The following is a 17,584-nucleotide window of genomic DNA, read 5'->3' as shown; positions in this document are numbered from 1 at the left end:
GAAGCTGTAGGAAATCTTGCAACCAAAGCCACAATTGCAGACAGATTATAGCAGCATTCAAAATATCTTCATTTATTACACATGCGGTAAACCCCCCCCAGACACTCGCACATACTGTACCACACAAGTCTGTGAGGTACTCAGTAGATTGAAGATAGCTTAAACGTCTAAGATGGGTTTATCTGTTTACCCTACTATTTACTTTAATTTGGGGCTACTGTGTAGTCCCCATCATGGCACATTAGTCAACCTATTGGGAGTACCCTACCACTATCAATGCAATGTTTCGCTGTGGCCACCAGAGGTCCCCTGCTGAGTTTACAGAGAGGGTTCTGAAGCAGTTCTGCATGCTGTCCTGTCCAGTTACCTCGGTTCATATCCAACGTTAAACTGCAACCCAGCAACCTGCTATATATCTGGGAGACGGAGCTCTTCTACATCTCTACAGCACAGCCATGGCCACCACAGGTTTGATAGTTTTTTTTCTTTGATGGGATTTTTAAGGGTGTAACATACATGAAACGTTTGTGAGCTTTACAAAATGTATGAGTTGAGAATGAATGACTTCTTAGGTAATCATTTTGTGATTTGTCATTTAATGAATGAAAGGAATAGTTTAATTGTTATACCTATCTTTATGTAGTTGATTAGCAAAGAGCCAATTTACTGCTGATGCATTGATCAGTGTTATGACAAAGGGGGTTCTTCAGTAAATCCCCCACTGGGATGAACAAATAAACAATACTAAAGATGTTTAGCACTTGTTTTTCTTCAATTGGGCAGTCTTTATGGCAGAGAGAAAATGGTGGAAAGAAATACAAACTGCCAGCTCAGCCACTTGGGAGTGAGGGTTCAGCAACATGCAAGCCGCATTATTGATGCCTAGAAAGGAATATGCCTTTATCATCTAACAATCTGGCACGGGCTGTAGCCTTATATTTGCAAGGTAAATCACTGTGTTGGTACAGAGCAGAAATCCTTGCATTCAAAATTAAACAGCAGTTATGGCAAGTGGCTTTTTAAACTCCAAATCACCTTTCAGACACATTTTACTATTCAAGCTCTCTTTTTTTTCTCTGCTGATGTGATGATACCCCTGTAGCCTGCTGCTGGCTTGTAACCCACTTTTTTCATGGTGCATCTTTTTCTGCTGAGCAAAGATGCTGCATTGGAAAAAAAGACTCCTGAGGAGTTGTGGAGCCAAGCCTGCAGATCTGGAGAGCTGCAAACCTTGCTCTCCATGACGCTGGACTAAACACAAACACACCCTTATTAAAATGTATTGCTGTGACGGGTGCTGCACTCAATGCCTATATTCTGTTCTCTCTAACCGACTCGACTCTTTCTTTGCAGAAACAATGTTTACAGACCGAAGTGACTTTGATTATGGTAAGATTTGCACCATCTACTACTTTCAAAAATCAAAAACACCATGTTACACATATCAAATGTTACACTACAGTATGTTTCAAGTTCATCATAAACCAATAATTTTCTTTGGTTAAGTCCCATATGGTTTTGTCCCTTGTAGATTATGAGACATTGCGGACCACAGGAGTTGTCCTTGCTGTAGTCATGTTTGTCTCTGGCATTTTAATAGCCCTCAGTAAGTTTAGACTTTGTCTCACATATCACCTAAATAAAAAGGCTTTATCACATAAGCACATTTACCTTTGTAACTAATCTGTCATTCCTCATACAGGTAAAAAATTCACAAAATGTGTAAAATCCTCACCCAAGTAAGAATTGTGCAAGGTTTAGTGGATGATTCGCCTGTGCATGCTGTATGAATGTGACTTGAAGGGGATACCCGACCAGTGTGGAAAACACATATTTTCCAGTATTGTTCTTTGACTAAAACTGAGTTTCCCACAGCTTTTCCTCTCCCTGCCCTGGATGCCTGTTCTCTAAATACCCCCTTCCCTCTTCTGCATACTCAACCCAAAACACATAAAAAAGTTTTACACAGAACTAATGTGTCAAATCGCTTGTGGGTAGTGCTTTGATGTTCTCTTTATCTCAGTGCTTGCTCTTAAAATGTATGCATCACACTCCTCATGTATTGGTAGTGAGTGGGCAGTTTATAGATATATTGATGTGATATGATCTGATCGCATGCCGCTTGTATGGCAAGAGGAGAAGAAAGACGAGAGCTGCTGGTTGAACAGGACAAAAATCTGCATAAGTCTACACCTCAGTTACCTCAGAACCCTGTGGCTTCAACTATTTTTTGGACCGTGTAACTCTGATAATGGGTACACTTTGATCAATCTACTCCAAGTTGAAGTTGTGGCCACAGTTTTCTAACTATATTACATAATCCGTAATCTTTTTGAATTAAAAAAATGTCTACTAATTTCCTAATTTCTGTTTGCAGTTCCAGCTCATCTGGAAGCCAAATTCCACCAAAGACAGAGGGTAAGTTCACTTTACAGTTCAGGGTCATTATATACAGTAATTTTTCTCTATACAATTTCTCTATACAATTTCTCTGATTTGTTTTCTTTTCTTTTGCAGTGCCTCCTCAAACTGTATAGAAAATATTGTATATACTCAAAAGGGAGGAAGTCGATACGGGAACCACGGCAGCAAATACATACCCAGACACATGGGTTGTTTATAGCAATCCCTGTTATGGCTAATATACTTCTGCCAGCTGGATGAGCAATAAACAGGGTTTTCCAATGCATCCTTACCTGGTTTCTTTAAGTCTCCCAATGTATTCTGTAGAACGTCTCAACCATGAGACTTGATTTGGTACTTTTAATCAACAAATGCAACAATTGTTGTATCTCTTCCTTACATGTTACTCCTGTAAAACAATTAAATTAAGAGCATGATTAAATATTTATATACAAAATCTGCAGCTCGAAACAAAGAATAGCATGTGGCGATCAATCGTAACAATTGTCTTTTGCATTTATTTTTCTGCATTTCTGTTGATATCTACTTGTTTAGCATGGCAGAATAATGAAAAACCCAAAAATAGAATAGGCCAAATATAACATGCTAAAAGGAAATAGCTGGTATATTGATGAAAATATTCAGTAGCCTAATGTATTTTATTTTATTTACATGCTTTGAAAATATTCAAATGAATGAAATGTGTATTTGTTTTACTATTTGTCATTTATTTTCTGTTTAAACCTAATGCAAATGTATTACAAATGATATTATTACCTGTAAAGCTGAACAATGAGACCACTGTTTCAAATAAAGGTCTACTCGACATGATTTTATCAGTGTCTTTAATAACCTTGTTGCTTGAAATTATCCAAAGTGACATAAATGTAATGTAGAAATTAGACAATATTATCATTATGCTGTTTACTCATGAGATTGATCTTTCCTTTTTGCTTAACAGGAATTTACAGAGGTGACACACAAGTGAGTTACAGCTCAAATCTTTTTTATCACTCAAATTACAGTCAAACCCAACCTCATTTCACCTGTGACTAAGGTCATGGTAGTAAACCTCAGTGGAAATAAGGCTTGAAAAATAAAATCCTCCTCACACCATCCCTTTCTAGTGGGATGATGTATTTCCATCCTGCTAATTTCTGTAGCTAAATATAACTGGGACTGTTCAAATGTGCCCTGAACATCAAAAGATTTAGATGGAACTTTAAATACTGTGTTATTGTACTTGTATTCATGACTCATGACTCAAATGTACAGTTAGGGTTAGGGTTAGGGTTAGTCAGACAATTTGTCATCGCACTTATGTAATGTCTCTGTGATAATAACATTCTTTGTCACAATTAGTTTCAAATACATAATAGTTTTACACAGTCAAGTTTCTTTTTCTACAAAGAAAAATTGTACTTGATGTTACACATGTAAGTATGATGCATACAGAAAGAAAGTTAAATTATGTGATCTTCTTATTTTCTTACACGCACTCTTAACAAAAGCGCACATGCTGACTAAAATCAAACCCGTCTCTGTGTATCAACATGATAACTTATGAAGGGGGGTTTTGACAAGAGAGTCATTGGGTGTCAGGGACACTGCCCTGAAAGTCATACAAACGATTTCATAGAAATCAACATTAAACTGGGAGTGTAGCCTATTATTAGGAAATTGACTGTTTAGAGGCTTTCATTTCAAAATGTTAAATATCCAGTTTGACAAAAAATAAATACATAAATTAAAATGTCTCTATTTGTCAGATTTTTTAAACGTGAGGATTTTATAAGAAAAGGCGGATATCACATTTTGGAATGAAATGCTTTGCCTACACATAAATACTTCACCCTGTACGTAGAAAAATAAATAAAGCATTTCTTCATACTGACACTAAATCACAGGTAATTTAAGCTTTATGCATTAAAGCATCATTTGTCTAATCCAATGTGAATTATATCTGGAGATGAATTTGCCAAACTAGTTTGTTAACAAAATATAGGCCAGAGACTCCCAAAGCAACATAACAATAAACTGTAAATCCCCTTCTAACAGAGGCAACATATTAGAGACTCATTCCCTCCAAATGGGGATTACAGGTGGGGATTTTCAAATCATTCTTGGTCCTGCAAGGACACGATACGCCGGCGAGAGGAAGCACTTCGTTTCTTCAGCATGAGCTTGAGCTAGAAATTGAAACATAAATTAAGATGATAATGAATCACCCTTGATAAAAATGGAAACAGCAGGACTAAACAGCATACAGATGTGGCTGGCTGTTAAAATGATGGGCAGCTCACCTGCTCTCCCTGGAGGCCGCTCTGCAGCAGGTGCGCTGGCTGGTCGTTCTCCAGGTTGCGGATACTGGGATCAGCTCCTCTGCGCAGCAGCAGCTGCAGGATCTCCTCCTGGTGGGGGTTACCATGGAGACCAGCTGCCATGTGTAAGGCTGTATGACCATGCGCCTATGGCAAAAAGAGAAAAATTCAGCATGACTCAGACTGTTTGTAGTAAGGTATGTATACAGTATGTATTTGTACATGCACATAAACGCCCAGACACATGCATATTTCAAATCCAGTTTTGAATTTCATGTCAGTGTACGACTCACTTTCAAGTTGACAAAGTCTTTCATGTTCGGCAGGGGAATCCTCAGCAGATAAGTCACCAGATCGATGTTCCCCTCCTTTACTGCCAAGTGCAGCACAGTCTTGTTACTTTTGATTTCCTGGAATTAGAGAATTGAACGTGATGTAAAAAAAATATTGAAATGAAACCACAAGTCAGACTGAGACATTTAACAATCAAACAAGGAAGAGAAAACAAAATAGAGAGTGAGGGGGGAATGGCAAGTACTATGACATCACCGTGGTTATATAAAACTTGGGCACTTCCCCAAGAACTGTATATTGTAACTGAAAGGTCAGGGTTTAACATGTTGGACTGTACCTGATTGCAACCTACCGGCTAATCTGTCCATTCATATAATCTATTGTGCATCCATTGTGACAAATATATGGATCTATGCTTATTACTGAGCAAAGCAGCTCACATAACATTCTGAAAAGGAAGAGCTGTACTGTACCGGGCTGAGCAGGGACGCCCCTGCGCTGAGAAGCATCTGCACACAGGAAAGCTTCTCTGCCGCCTTGGTCTGAAGACCAACATCTGCCAGCCCACTGCTAGACAACGCCTTCATGGTATCACTGTGAGAAATGGCTGCACAGTGCAGAGGAGTCATACCTGAGGCAAAGAAGAAGACTCGTGTAACATTTGAAGTAAGACTCTAACAATGTACATATTGGTACTTAGTCGTAATTATAATATACTGTATGGCTAGGTTAACACAACTTCCCTGTCGATTTATCATTTGTAATGACATTAAATTACCCTCAAAATTGCGTGCCTCCAGGTTGACAGCCGGTCTGCTGGACAGAATTGCCTGCAAAAAAGGAAGATGAATCATTATTAAGGTCAGCTCGATATATAGTGATAGTGATGCCAAAGTAATTCAGTACTACTGCTGCTTTACCTGCAGAACCCCTGGTAAACCATAGTGGGCAGCCAGATGAAGAGCAGTTTGTCCTTTAACATCACATGCATTAATGTCCGTTCCAAAGGACAGCAGATCTTGCACAATCTCCGGCTGGTTTGCTGTCACCGCCACCAGTAAAGCAGTCTGTACAAGCACATTTAATTTATTATACAACTTTATTTTGAGAAATTATAATCCTGTACTAATGTTTGTGATAAAAACAAATAAAAAACTGTGCATACTTTGGAAGATTTTTTTGTTTATACCTTTCCTTTATGTTCTTTGGCATCAAGCCTGCCCACATCCCTCAGCTTCTCTGCAGCAGCAAAGGCACACTCCCTGAGCCCCTTGGCAGTGTAGATATGCAGGATTCTGACAGAACAAGAGCACACGATGAATTTGTTTTAAATTAGGCTGGAGAATCGTGGTAATCCTCGCAACTGATTTTACACTATTCCCTTTCACATCTAAATTAGTCTCTCCATTGTATCTGCGTTTCTAATCATCGACCATGAGCAGCTGACTCATTGACATCTTTCTAGGACTACCAAACTACACATGTAGCTCTCACTTTTAGCTTGTGACTGAAAACGAAACTCCTATGGAAGTAAATAAATCATATACTTGCATATGCACATTCACACAAGACGGTAATGTTGTTGTTGTTGTTGTTGTTGTTGTTGTTGTTGTTGTTGTTGTTGTTGTTGTTGTTGTTGTGTGTGTGTGTGCATGCGTGCGTGCGTGCGTGCGTGTGCGCGCTATTAGTGTAATCATGCAATCTTTGAGCTCAAAGTAAAATGAGAGTGCACATATTTGTCAGTTAACTTGTATTCTTTTTGTTGGACCTCGCTAGCAGATATACTGAAACACATGTAAACCACATAATCACGCACATGCATTCACTCATAGGAACTCACGTGTCTCCGTCTTCATCCTGCCCAGTGGCTCTGCTGTAGTCCATTCCGCTGAGCAGCATCCTGGCCTCTTCCAGCTTGGTGGCATCCATCGACGAACCAAAACTCAGCTGTGCCATCTGACTGGGACCCAGAAGTGACCAAGACGAAGCCATGCTGGGATCTGTGACTGTCATCGGGCACTCCTGCTCAGAAGAATCCAGGTCATAAAGGTCAAACCATCATAAAGGTATGATATACATACAACATGTCGGTTGACCATGCACAACGAAGGGATTTCTCTTACATATGTCTGAGACATTGTATCCCCAAACCCTGGGACCTGCTGTTGTGTGCCGTATTCAGATGTCATTGGGAGGCTGTATGCTGCAGGGTAGCTGGATCCTGGCTGGCTGGGGTAGTAACTGAGTGTAGACTCTGGTGCTGGGGTCCACTGCTCATAGCTCACTGCCATGTCGGAGTAGCTGCTTGATGCACCTAGCATGGAGAGGACTCAGTCAGTAATATATATATACATTTATACTCTTTATACTCTACTCATTATGCTCAAGATAATAAAACAATTAAAAGGACAAGCCTGGTGATGTTTTACATTTTTGTTATTGTCAACAAATCCCAAGAAAAGATCAAAACCAACAATGTGTTTCCTACCCTGTCTGTGGCACTCAGCCCCAAGACATAGACATAAATCTTAATAATAAACAGTTCACAAACACAAATTTACTTTGTTTTAAGGCTAAATAATATCGTAAAACCAGGAGTTAATAGTGTATTTGTTGGGGACTGTTTTCTGCCATGGATGTGGTGCACTAGTGAGTATTTACAGCAGAAGGATAAAGTATGTGGAATTGACTCAAAATAAACTGCAGTGCCCATGTTCATCATAATAAAGGAGCATGTCACTCAGAGCAACAGTGTGGCTCATTCAATGATGGGGCTCTACGGCATAGAGGAATAAGCTATATCAGGCTGTATATCACCAGACTTATTCCTTGAAGTGTTCTTCTGAAGTGTGCAGAAGTTGTCCTACTCTTACCTGTACAGGTAAATGGTTCTGCTGAAGACAACTGCTGGGAGAAAGAAAAAAAAAGATAAATCATAAACAATCACATTTGTGATATGATATTTAGCGAGATGCTGATGTGTGCTGCCTTACTGTAACAGTAGTTGGAGGAGCAGGACTTGTGCTGGCCGTAGAGCAGGAGGGTGTCACAGATGACGTCTCACGCCTTCTCTTCTGCTCCAAGAGTTTCTTCACTGTGGGCAGCGTGCAACACGGCTTCTCTTTTGGCGCTGAAAAAGAAGAACTATTTGGTCATATATTTTGTTTACATGTGATGGGTATCGGAGATCAATAGAGTGTGGACTTGAAACAGTTAGCGCTGCAGCTAATGACTTTTCCATTATCCATGTATTTGCTGATTATTTTTTCCAATTATTGACAAGTTCTCTGGTCTATGTAATGTCAGAAAAAAGAATAAAAAATTCACAATTTCTTAGAGCCCAAAGTTCATCTTCAAATATCTTGCTTTGTCCAACCAACAGTCAAAAACGCAAAAGGTATTTACAATTCTATAAAACAAAAGCTGCAAATTATCGATTTTTTAGCTCTCTCTCACTCTTTGTAGTTGAGAATCACAAAATATGTCTAGGAGAAAACAAATAACAGAATAGATGGTAATGGAAAGTGTTAGACTTGTTTACTCTCACTGGAGTATATTAACATTTTACTTTACATCTCATGAAGAAGGGCTTTGCTTTATGAAAGCTTTGATTTTAAGTAATGAAGAGCTGAAAAAATTCTTAGAGTGAGAGAATAACATGCGGATGAATCTGCCTGCTCACTTTCTCCCTGGTGGTTTTTTTTTTTATCAACATCAAATCCATTAAGCTATGAGCATGTTTTCCCCCTGCTGATAAAATAAGTATCATTTCCATTAAACAGGTGAGAAATAGGAAAAAAATATTACAAAACAGAATTCTGATGTTTCCAGCTGACACACAGGTTGTTTCCTCAAAAACTGCACCCCACACGTGAAAGATAAAATGATATTTCCACCCTGTGTGTGGAACCGGAGTACAAAGATAAAGCTTTGAGAAACCTCCTCCATTAGGAACACAGATTGTGCGGACGTACAAAACCAGATTAATCAGAAAATCTTTAGCATGGGATTACCACTGCCTCATTTTCTATGACATCTTCCTGTCTCGCTCCGTTACGCTAACAGAAAGGCAAACCACATCTTCCTGTCTTTGGTATGTCACAGGCACGTCACCTCAACACGTGAAGTGGCCTTGTGCATTCTATTGTACCAACGTGTCTAGGAGGCAGAGCAGAATAAGAACAGAGACATGTTCTTTTTTGTCTTTTCTTTTAAGCCTGTGAATGTTGACTGCTGTGGCGTGCCACGCAGGGACAAGACAGCTCTGTTCCCCAGAGCAAATACAAAGAGGGTTTACTTCCAAAAACAAAATATGCAAATTCCACCAGTGAGAGAGAAATGTGTGTTCATGGGGTTTAGCTTTCTGTCGGTTAATCGTGTCTTCACTCTCTTTCAAAATCAACACTTTCATTTCCAGTTAAAAACCTGTCCTGAACAACAATGCATTGTGTGTGACCTGCCTGCCCCCACCACATAATAAAGGTCACTTTATCAGAATAAATGACATCAGTCAGTACATTTCAGTGACACTAAGATTCATTTTCAGGTTCAGAAGGTGTCACTATATGTTACTCAATCCTGACTCATTTGATCTTTATGCCACCTTTGACTTTCTTCACCTTCAGATGATGTAATGCTGCAACATGTAACTACACAATCTACACTCAGCAGCCACTGCATTAGGTACACTTGTACAATCTAATGTGATCCAATACAACAGCTTCTGCCTTTACAAAGATAAAAATGGTACTGTTATCATTGACACTGTCAGAGAAGTATAACTGTAACTACATGTTTATTATAGAGGTTGTGGTTTGCAGTGGTGTTGAACTGGAGTGCACTATATTGAGAGGTGTTCCTAATATTTTGTCCACAGGGGCATAATAGTAGAAACACCTTTCAATATAATGCACTCCAGTACAACAACAAAAACAACACCCACTGTGACCTCAATAATAAACCTAGCTTAGCATAAGCCTAATAAAAGTAGAATGCATAGCAGAGCTGCATTAGATCACAATAGATTGTACAAGTGTACCTAATGAAGTGGCCGCTGAGTGCATATCAACTCAGTGATGTGCCAGGCAAGATCTTCTCCCTTGATATGGAAGATCCTCGGATGAAACCAGTGGAGCTGCGCATGCGAAGAAACTTTGATCTGGAATCATTCAACCCTCATGGCATCAGTGTATTCACTGATCTAAGAGGTATACAAGCACTTATTACTTATGTGTGGTTGCACACATATCACTAACACACTCACACACACATTCACACACACACACACACACACACACACACACACGCACACACGCACACACGCACACACACACGCACACACACACACACACACTACTTTGGGCTACTCTGTACTATATTCAAATAGGAGTTGTGGAAACCCCTGGACATTGAGTCATGTGCGTGGGAGGTTGGGGATTCCGAAGACCTTTCTTATTTGGCTCACTCTGTACATAAAGAAAGAAGCAGCGCAGAGCAGAGCCAATTTCCTCATTTTGTGGTTTAACAGAACCCAGCGATCATGACAAAATATTTAATCAGTCAGGCCTGTGTCAACCAGGGCACAAACAAAGAAAGTTAAGTTGTCACGTCACACAGTTTGCTTGTCTGGCATTAATCAAAAAGGGGAAATGAAAACAAGTGAGCAGGGGTGGAGATGCATCAGGGTTTCCCCAAATGATGCCCTAACTCTTGGATTCACCAGAATTGATGCTGTCATTCAACGAAAACAAGAGAAAGGCTGATGGTGTCACGCAATTGTCATCAGTAGAGAGGTATTTAATCTAAAATATATATTGCAATTGCCCTATTGGCTAGAAAGACATTCCAGCTTTAAAACACAATTACAGTTTACAGAGGCTTATTTCAGTCAGATTTAGGATCCAAACTCCCCAAAAAAAGTCAAAACAAAATCTATCAAATGTGTTTGTGATGGAGGGATATGTGTGTAATGGTGTAGGCTTATAAATACAATCAAAGTTTGAATGAGTTTTCATTATAATGCTGCCACTAACACAATAACACATTAATACATGTTGAAAACAAGTATGTTGTCCAGAAATGCAGTAAGTTTAAAAAAAAAGGAATAGTTGTCATCATTACTGTCAAACCATTCAACATTAAAGCTGCACTCAATAAAAAATAAAAATAAAAAACACCAGTGATAACACTTGTGTTCTGCCCATATTTAAACAATAAATTAAAAGCATATGTACTCACATTTATCAAAGTGCATGTCAGAAACGGTGTTGCTTTGAAATCTTCAACAGGTCGTCCTCTCGGTCACCGGTCTGTTCAAAACGGGGTGGAGTGATACACAGCGCCGGAGGGATCTGTGCTGTTCTGTGATAAAGTATGACTGGCTTGTTGTCTTCAACGCTGCCTGCTTGTACACAGAGCACGTGGTTCCCCATCACCGCCCCCAGCTGCTCCACGCCCTCTAGAGGGGAAACCACACACTCAGCGTCATGCTTTTAACCACGGCACAGAGAATGAAATATGAAGTGATAACCAGTTATTAACAACAACTAGTAGGCCTACAAGTACACAAATAAAAACAAAGGTACAATATGCTTAGGGACAATGGTGGAAGAAGCTTTTAGATTATTTAATTTAAAGTAGGAATTCCATATGTGGAAATACATTTTTTTTAACCCTTGTCTTCCCGTCGACCATGCAACTTTTTGTTTTTCTGGGTCAAAATTTAAAATTACAACTTTTTTTTTTCTTTTGTCGCTATTCCCGATGTTTTTTGTCACTTTTTCCCCAAGTTTTTTGTCACTTTGTTTTTCCGATGTTTTTGTTGATTGTTGCTGCGCTTCTTTTGACATTTTGTTTTTTTCAACGTTCTATTATAATTTTTTTTTTTTTCAAATGCTATAAAATTGAATAAAACACCCAAATTCAATAAAAGTAGTGAACTGATCATATATTTTACTTGTGAAGAGCGTTTCATTGACGTTATTGATTTTGACAATTTGGTTGAAAGAAACCCACATTTCTGGTATAAAAACTTTTTGAAAATGGGTCAAAACCCAACAGGAGGGTTAAAGTTAAAGTCAAAATGTTATCTAAGTGAAAGTTTTTATCAGAACAACAATTGTTTAAGTATTAAATGTAAAAGTACCTATTATGCAGCATGGCTCCCATCTTTATGCTATTACTATAATATTAGGTTATGATGATGCATTAAGTGTAAGTAACATTTTAATGTTGTAACTGGTTCCGGCAATAACAAACTTTAACAAATGAGATGTTTGGTGTTATCTACAATAATGTATCATATTTTATAAGATGATCTCATGTTTATGTTCATATTAATTTATAGGTAAAAAGTTAGTTAAAATAACTAACTTTAGCTGTCAAGTTAATGTAGTGGAGTGAAAAGTGCCTCTAAGTAAGAAGCACGATAGAAGTGATCAAGTAGCGTGCCTCAAAATCAGTAAATCCATAATTCCATCAATCAATCCACTTTGCATTCAATGCAATGTTGCAATACTAAATGACAATAAATAATTATCTATCTTCAATATTGTTCCGTATATTAATAAAAGAGACACGACTAACAAAACATAATAAAACAACAAAGTACATATACTTTATTTATAACATAAAAAAGTCCAATCGGGCTTCGTTTTTGACCCCAAAAGGAATATACATATTTCCAGTGAAAACTTTAACTTAATCAGTATAAAGTCTTCATTTTATGTTTATTAACTTAGCTTATTAATCATGACTGAAAATATAATTTACTCCTTTGTTAACACAAATGTTCCCATAATTAAACTAAATATGTTCAGCTTTAGAAAACATACATAACTTGTTACACTATATATTAATGTACCTGTCAATCAATATGAGATCGAGAACAGTTTCCACTCCTGTGTTTTGAATGTTGATAGTTGATAGCTACTGTTTTGTTTATTTGACTCCAGGTTGTGTGTTTAGTGAAATCTATTTTCTTTGTGGTACCCTGTACAGACACCGCCCCACAGGAAGCTCTGTGTCACATAAAAAACACCAACATCCAGACATCATATGGAACACAGTGATGACTCTTTTTTAACCAAATGACTAAACATTTTAGTGTCTATCTGCTCCACAAATCATTGCCAAACAACGTGTAGAAATATAGTGGCATAAAATATAGAATTAAAAAACCAAAATGAAATAACAATGTATCCAAATGTTAAATAAAATGCAGCCGAGACTAAGGAATTAAAAGGGTAAATGGAAGAAAGATAGATAACCAGATAAGAAATTAGATAAACTACTATACCATGTGAAGGGTGAAATAATGTGTTCTGAGACTTTTCTTTCATTTTCTTTTATGACAATCTTGAAATGCTGGCAAGTTCTGAGGTCCTCAGTTTGTTTTAAAGGTGAAACATAGATACGTAACCCTCATCTTACCAACTGGGGTACCTGCAGACAAATCTCACAGGTGCTTTATTCATCATTCAGATTTGTTTCATATCTTTGTCAATCAATCAATCTTAAGTCTTTCAAGCAAGATGTTATGATCCACTGTATCAAAAGCTGCGCTAAGGTCCAGCAGCACCAAAACTGAGCATTGACCCATGTCAGAGGACATTAATAAACTATCAACAACATTGTCAATCCTGCTCCTCCTGAAGTGCCAGTGTTTTCAAATAATAATAAATCGACACTCTAAGAAGAGCGGTTTCTGTTGAGTGTTTCTGACAGAAGCTAGATTGAAGCCAGATTGAAATTTGTCTAAAATGTTGTGTGTATTCAAGACAGCAGTGAGCTGTTTAGCAACAACTTTTTCTAAAATTTTGGAGATAAAAGGCATTTTCGAAATGGGCCTATAATTTGCCGGAATTCATGTATCCAGGTTGGTTTTCTTTAGTAGTAGCTGAACAACTGCATGCTGACGAAGGAAGACGAAGGGACACAACCAGATTGCAGAGAGCTGTTGAGTATAAAGAGAGAACCCAAGTACTCACAAACCCAAGAACATTTTTAAACAAGGAAGTTGGTGTCACGCTTCCAGAGATTAAAGGACCCAAATGCAGGGAGAGGCAGGCAGGCAGGAGAAGGTTTGAGCTCAAGGATTTATTAATGGAAACACAAAAGAACCAAGGGAGTCCTGGGGGAAGCAGGCAAAAAAACAATTCCAAAAAAGAAGTAAAATGGGAATCCAAAAAACCAGAGGAGTAAAAACCAGGGAAATAATAATATAAGGGACAGGTGATACAACAGGTGAAACACATTAGGAGAGGCAGAGTAATCAAAAAAAGGCAGGAAAACACAGGAAGTAAAACTAGACAAGACAAGACAGAAAACTAGACTATCAAAATAAAACAGGAAACAGAACATAATACAAAACGGAACAGAAATATACTCAACGAAACACACAGTCCACAGAATACAATATACAAAACGGGAAACAAACAATAATAACAACAGGCAACAGAAATGTCCATAACTACAACAGTACCCCCTCCTCAAGGGACGGATCCCAGACGTCCCGAACAAAACAAAAACTCAACACTGGGAGGGAGGAGAGGGACCGAAGGGGGAATAATCAAAAAGGATAAAAAAAAAACACAAAGTGTCCAGGGAACCAAAAACGACCCAAGGAGGGCGGAGAGAGTCCGGGGAAGGCAGAGAGTCAATGGGGAAAAAGGGCACTGGAGACAGGGAACAGTGGCACTCCGGAACTGGGGACCAAGGGCACTCGGGCACTGGGGGCCGTGGGCACTAGGGCACTGGGGAACTGGGGACAGAGGGTGCTAGGGCACTTGGGACCGTGGGCACTAGGGTACAGGGAACCATGGGCACTCGGGAACAGGGGACAGAACTGCTTAGGCCAGCAGGGTTGCTGGCAGCAGAGAAGGGGGAACCCCTCCGGTGGCCGAACAGGCCATCGAGGACTCCCAGGTGGCCGGCGGCCGACGGCGTAGGCAAGATCCTTCTGGTGGCCGAGCAGGACGGTGAAGGTAGAGCCCCTCAGGCAGCCAAGCAGGACATCGAGGACTCTTGGGCGGCTGTCGGTTCTGGCAGCCGAACCGGATGGCGAATGTAGAGCCCCTCAGGCGGCCAGGCAGAACGTTGAGGACTCTTAGGCGGCCGCCGGCGAAGGCGAAACCTGTCTGGCGGCCGAACAGGACGGCGAAGGTAGAAACCTTCTGGCGGCCAAGCAGGTCGGCCAAGGTGGAGCCCCTCTGGAGGCGAAGGGGAAGCTGGGCTGGAACCAGGCAACGGGTCAGCTGGGCTGGAGCCAGACGGCAGGTCAGCTGGGCTGGGGCCAGGCGACGGGTCAGCTGGACTGGAGCCAGGCAACGGGTCAGCTGGGCTGGAGCCAGACGGCAGGTCAGCTGGGCTGGGGCCAGGCGACGGGTCAGCTGGGCTGGAGCCAGGCGGCGGGTCAGCTGGACTGGAGCCAGGCAGCGGATCAGCTGGGCTGGAGTCAGGCGGCGGGTCAGCTGGACTGGAGTCAGGGACAGAGGTTGACTGGGGTGCCGACAGGACACGAGGGGTAGGAGTGGGTCTGACCGCCGGTAGGACACGAGGGGCAGGAGTAGGTCTGACCGCCGGAGACCGGCAAAGCCTCAGGGGCGGTCTCAGGGGCGCCAGGGCAGAGTTTCAGGGGCGGTCTCAGGGGCGAATGGGAAGGGCAAAGTCTCTGGGGGATTGGTCATAGCCGATTCAGAGCGGCTGGACGTCGGCTGGGGATCAGAAAGGCTCTTAGCCAGCCGGGGATCAGCATGAGAAGACAGCACTGCGCTTTGGACAAAAAGCTGCAGATAACTTCTCAGCTGAGAAGCGATTTAACATGCGAGAACATCTTACATGTTTACTGGGCAGTAAATCTAAATTAAAAGACAGGTTGAACAAAACACAGTCATGGTCAGTAATATGCAGCTCCTTGTAGCAAACAGAGTTAAGTTTAAGACCAAGAGTAAAAACAAGGTCCAAAGTATGACCCCTAACGTGTGTGGGACCAGACACATGTTGGATAAAATTAAAAGACTCAGTGACATTAAGAAAATCAGCAGCAAAAGTGCAAGACATGTCATCGACGTGAATATTAAAATCTCCACCCATAACAACTTTATCCAACTTAATAATAGATGATAAAATATCACTAAATTCAGACAAAAAAGAACTGTTAGAACCAGGGGGTCAGTAAATTAAAATACAATAAAATGGATTAGAACTACCAACTTTGGTCACCTGCAGTTCAAATGAGCAAAAAACCCCAATGGGTACTGTCCGACTTTGGAAGCAGTTTTTATACACCACTGTGAGCCATCCTGGTCCGAATTAATATCATTACATATCATAAATATCAAAATAAATCAACAAGTGTTAAAGTTTGAATGACTGTGGGTTTATTTCAATTATTTAATTTGTTTATTTAAAAATGACTGAAAACTAAATGATACCAGAATCAAAGGATGGTAGATAAGCTTTAATACTAATGTGGATTGTGATTGGGATAAAAGCTGCAATGTGTAGGTTATTAAAGAAAAGTATAAACTTAATATGCAAATTAACTGTAACTTTCCTAAAATAATGATAATCTGTTTGTTTTTTTCAGATGACATTTATTACATAACAATGTTTCAGAAGAAATAAGTTCATTTTCTTACAGTAGTTTATTCATGGGGACCCCAGTCGGTATCCTTGTATGTAAAATATGTTGGTAGGATGAGGGTTAAAGCTGCTTACCTGTAGGTCTTTAACACATCCCAAAGAACAGACAAATGGCCAGAGGACCACAGGGATCTAAACGAACCATAAGTTTAAAACATGTCAGACATCAGAGGTGGAAGAAGTACTGCAATATTTTACTTAAAGATGCAGTAGGTAAGACTTATAAAACTAACTTTCTGTCATATTTGCTGAAACTGCATCCTATATTCCAGTAGAAGTATATGAAGCAGGTCATTTGGGCTTTAGCAGAAAGCGGGGGAGGGACTGAGAAGTTGTCGATGTTCAAATTCTTTGGCTAAGTCCTGGATCTTCACAATCCTACCTACAGCACCTTTAAGTATAAGTAATACTACAGTGCAAAAATACTCTGTTACAAGTAAAAGTCCTACATTCAAACTCTTACTTAAGTAAAAATACAAAAAATGTTATACATTGCTACTGGGTAACGTAACTTTAAATAGTATATAATAATTCATTAGTTGATTTATATTTTGTATTAATCTGAATCTGCAAAGTAACTAAAGCTATATGTAGTGGAATAAAAAGTACAATATTTCCCTTCAAGGTGTAGTGGAGTAGAAGCAGAAAGTAACATTAAATTAAAGGAACAACTTCAGTACCTTAAGATTGTAAACATCAGGAAAAATCACGAGGCTTGAGCTCCAAGGTCTGTATAGCATTTGCAAATTTTCCATTTACATTCATGGAGTTATAGGCCAAAATGCGCCTACCTTAATTATAGCGCCCCACCAAAAATTCACCAAATTTGGTACAGAGCCCCCCAAGTTTTATGTTGATAGCAATTTGTTTAGCCAAGATATGCTAAAAGTTGTGTTTGGTCGCTAGCTTCAACAATTTATTTT

General features: G+C 39.7%; 1 protein-coding gene across 2 annotated transcripts; it reads right to left on the bottom strand.

Annotated features, from left to right (window-relative positions):
* Positions 1-4,292: 4,292 nt before the first annotated feature.
* On the bottom strand, positions 4,293-11,396 carry LOC116049359 (NF-kappa-B inhibitor delta). 2 transcript variants are annotated; one of them, XM_031298926.2, is made up of 12 exons: positions 11,256-11,396; positions 8,012-8,148; positions 7,892-7,925; positions 7,142-7,332; positions 6,859-7,040; positions 6,208-6,313; positions 5,939-6,085; positions 5,797-5,848; positions 5,492-5,649; positions 5,018-5,134; positions 4,707-4,871; positions 4,293-4,592 (listed from the first exon to the last, which is right to left on the bottom strand). In XM_031298926.2, the coding sequence occupies exons 1-12, from the start codon at positions 11,269-11,271 to the stop codon at positions 4,521-4,523; spliced, it is 1,377 nt and encodes a 458-aa protein (XP_031154786.1). In that variant the 5' UTR covers positions 11,272-11,396; the 3' UTR covers positions 4,293-4,520. The 2 variants fall into 2 exon arrangements, with proteins under 2 accessions (XP_031154786.1, XP_031154787.1); XM_031298927.2 differs by having other exon boundaries at positions 7,892-7,922.
* Between the last annotated feature and the right edge of the window lie 6,188 nt (positions 11,397-17,584).

This window comes from Sander lucioperca, chromosome 10 (genome assembly GCF_008315115.2).
Source record: "Sander lucioperca isolate FBNREF2018 chromosome 10, SLUC_FBN_1.2, whole genome shotgun sequence".
Lineage (NCBI taxonomy): Eukaryota > Metazoa > Chordata > Actinopteri > Perciformes > Percidae > Sander > Sander lucioperca.
Note: the sequence above shows the minus strand (reverse complement) of the source record. Positions and strands in the feature narration are given on the sequence as shown.

Coding starts and splice junctions, on each gene's coding strand:
- LOC116049359 (XM_031298926.2), bottom strand. Junction 7,333..7,891: donor AGAACCATTTACCTGTACAG/GTAAGAGTAGGA, acceptor TCTCCATGCTAG/GTGCATCAAGCAGCTACTCC. Junction 5,135..5,491: donor GGGCGTCCCTGCTCAGCCCG/GTACAGTACAGC, acceptor CTCTAATTCCAG/GAAATCAAAAGTAACAAGAC.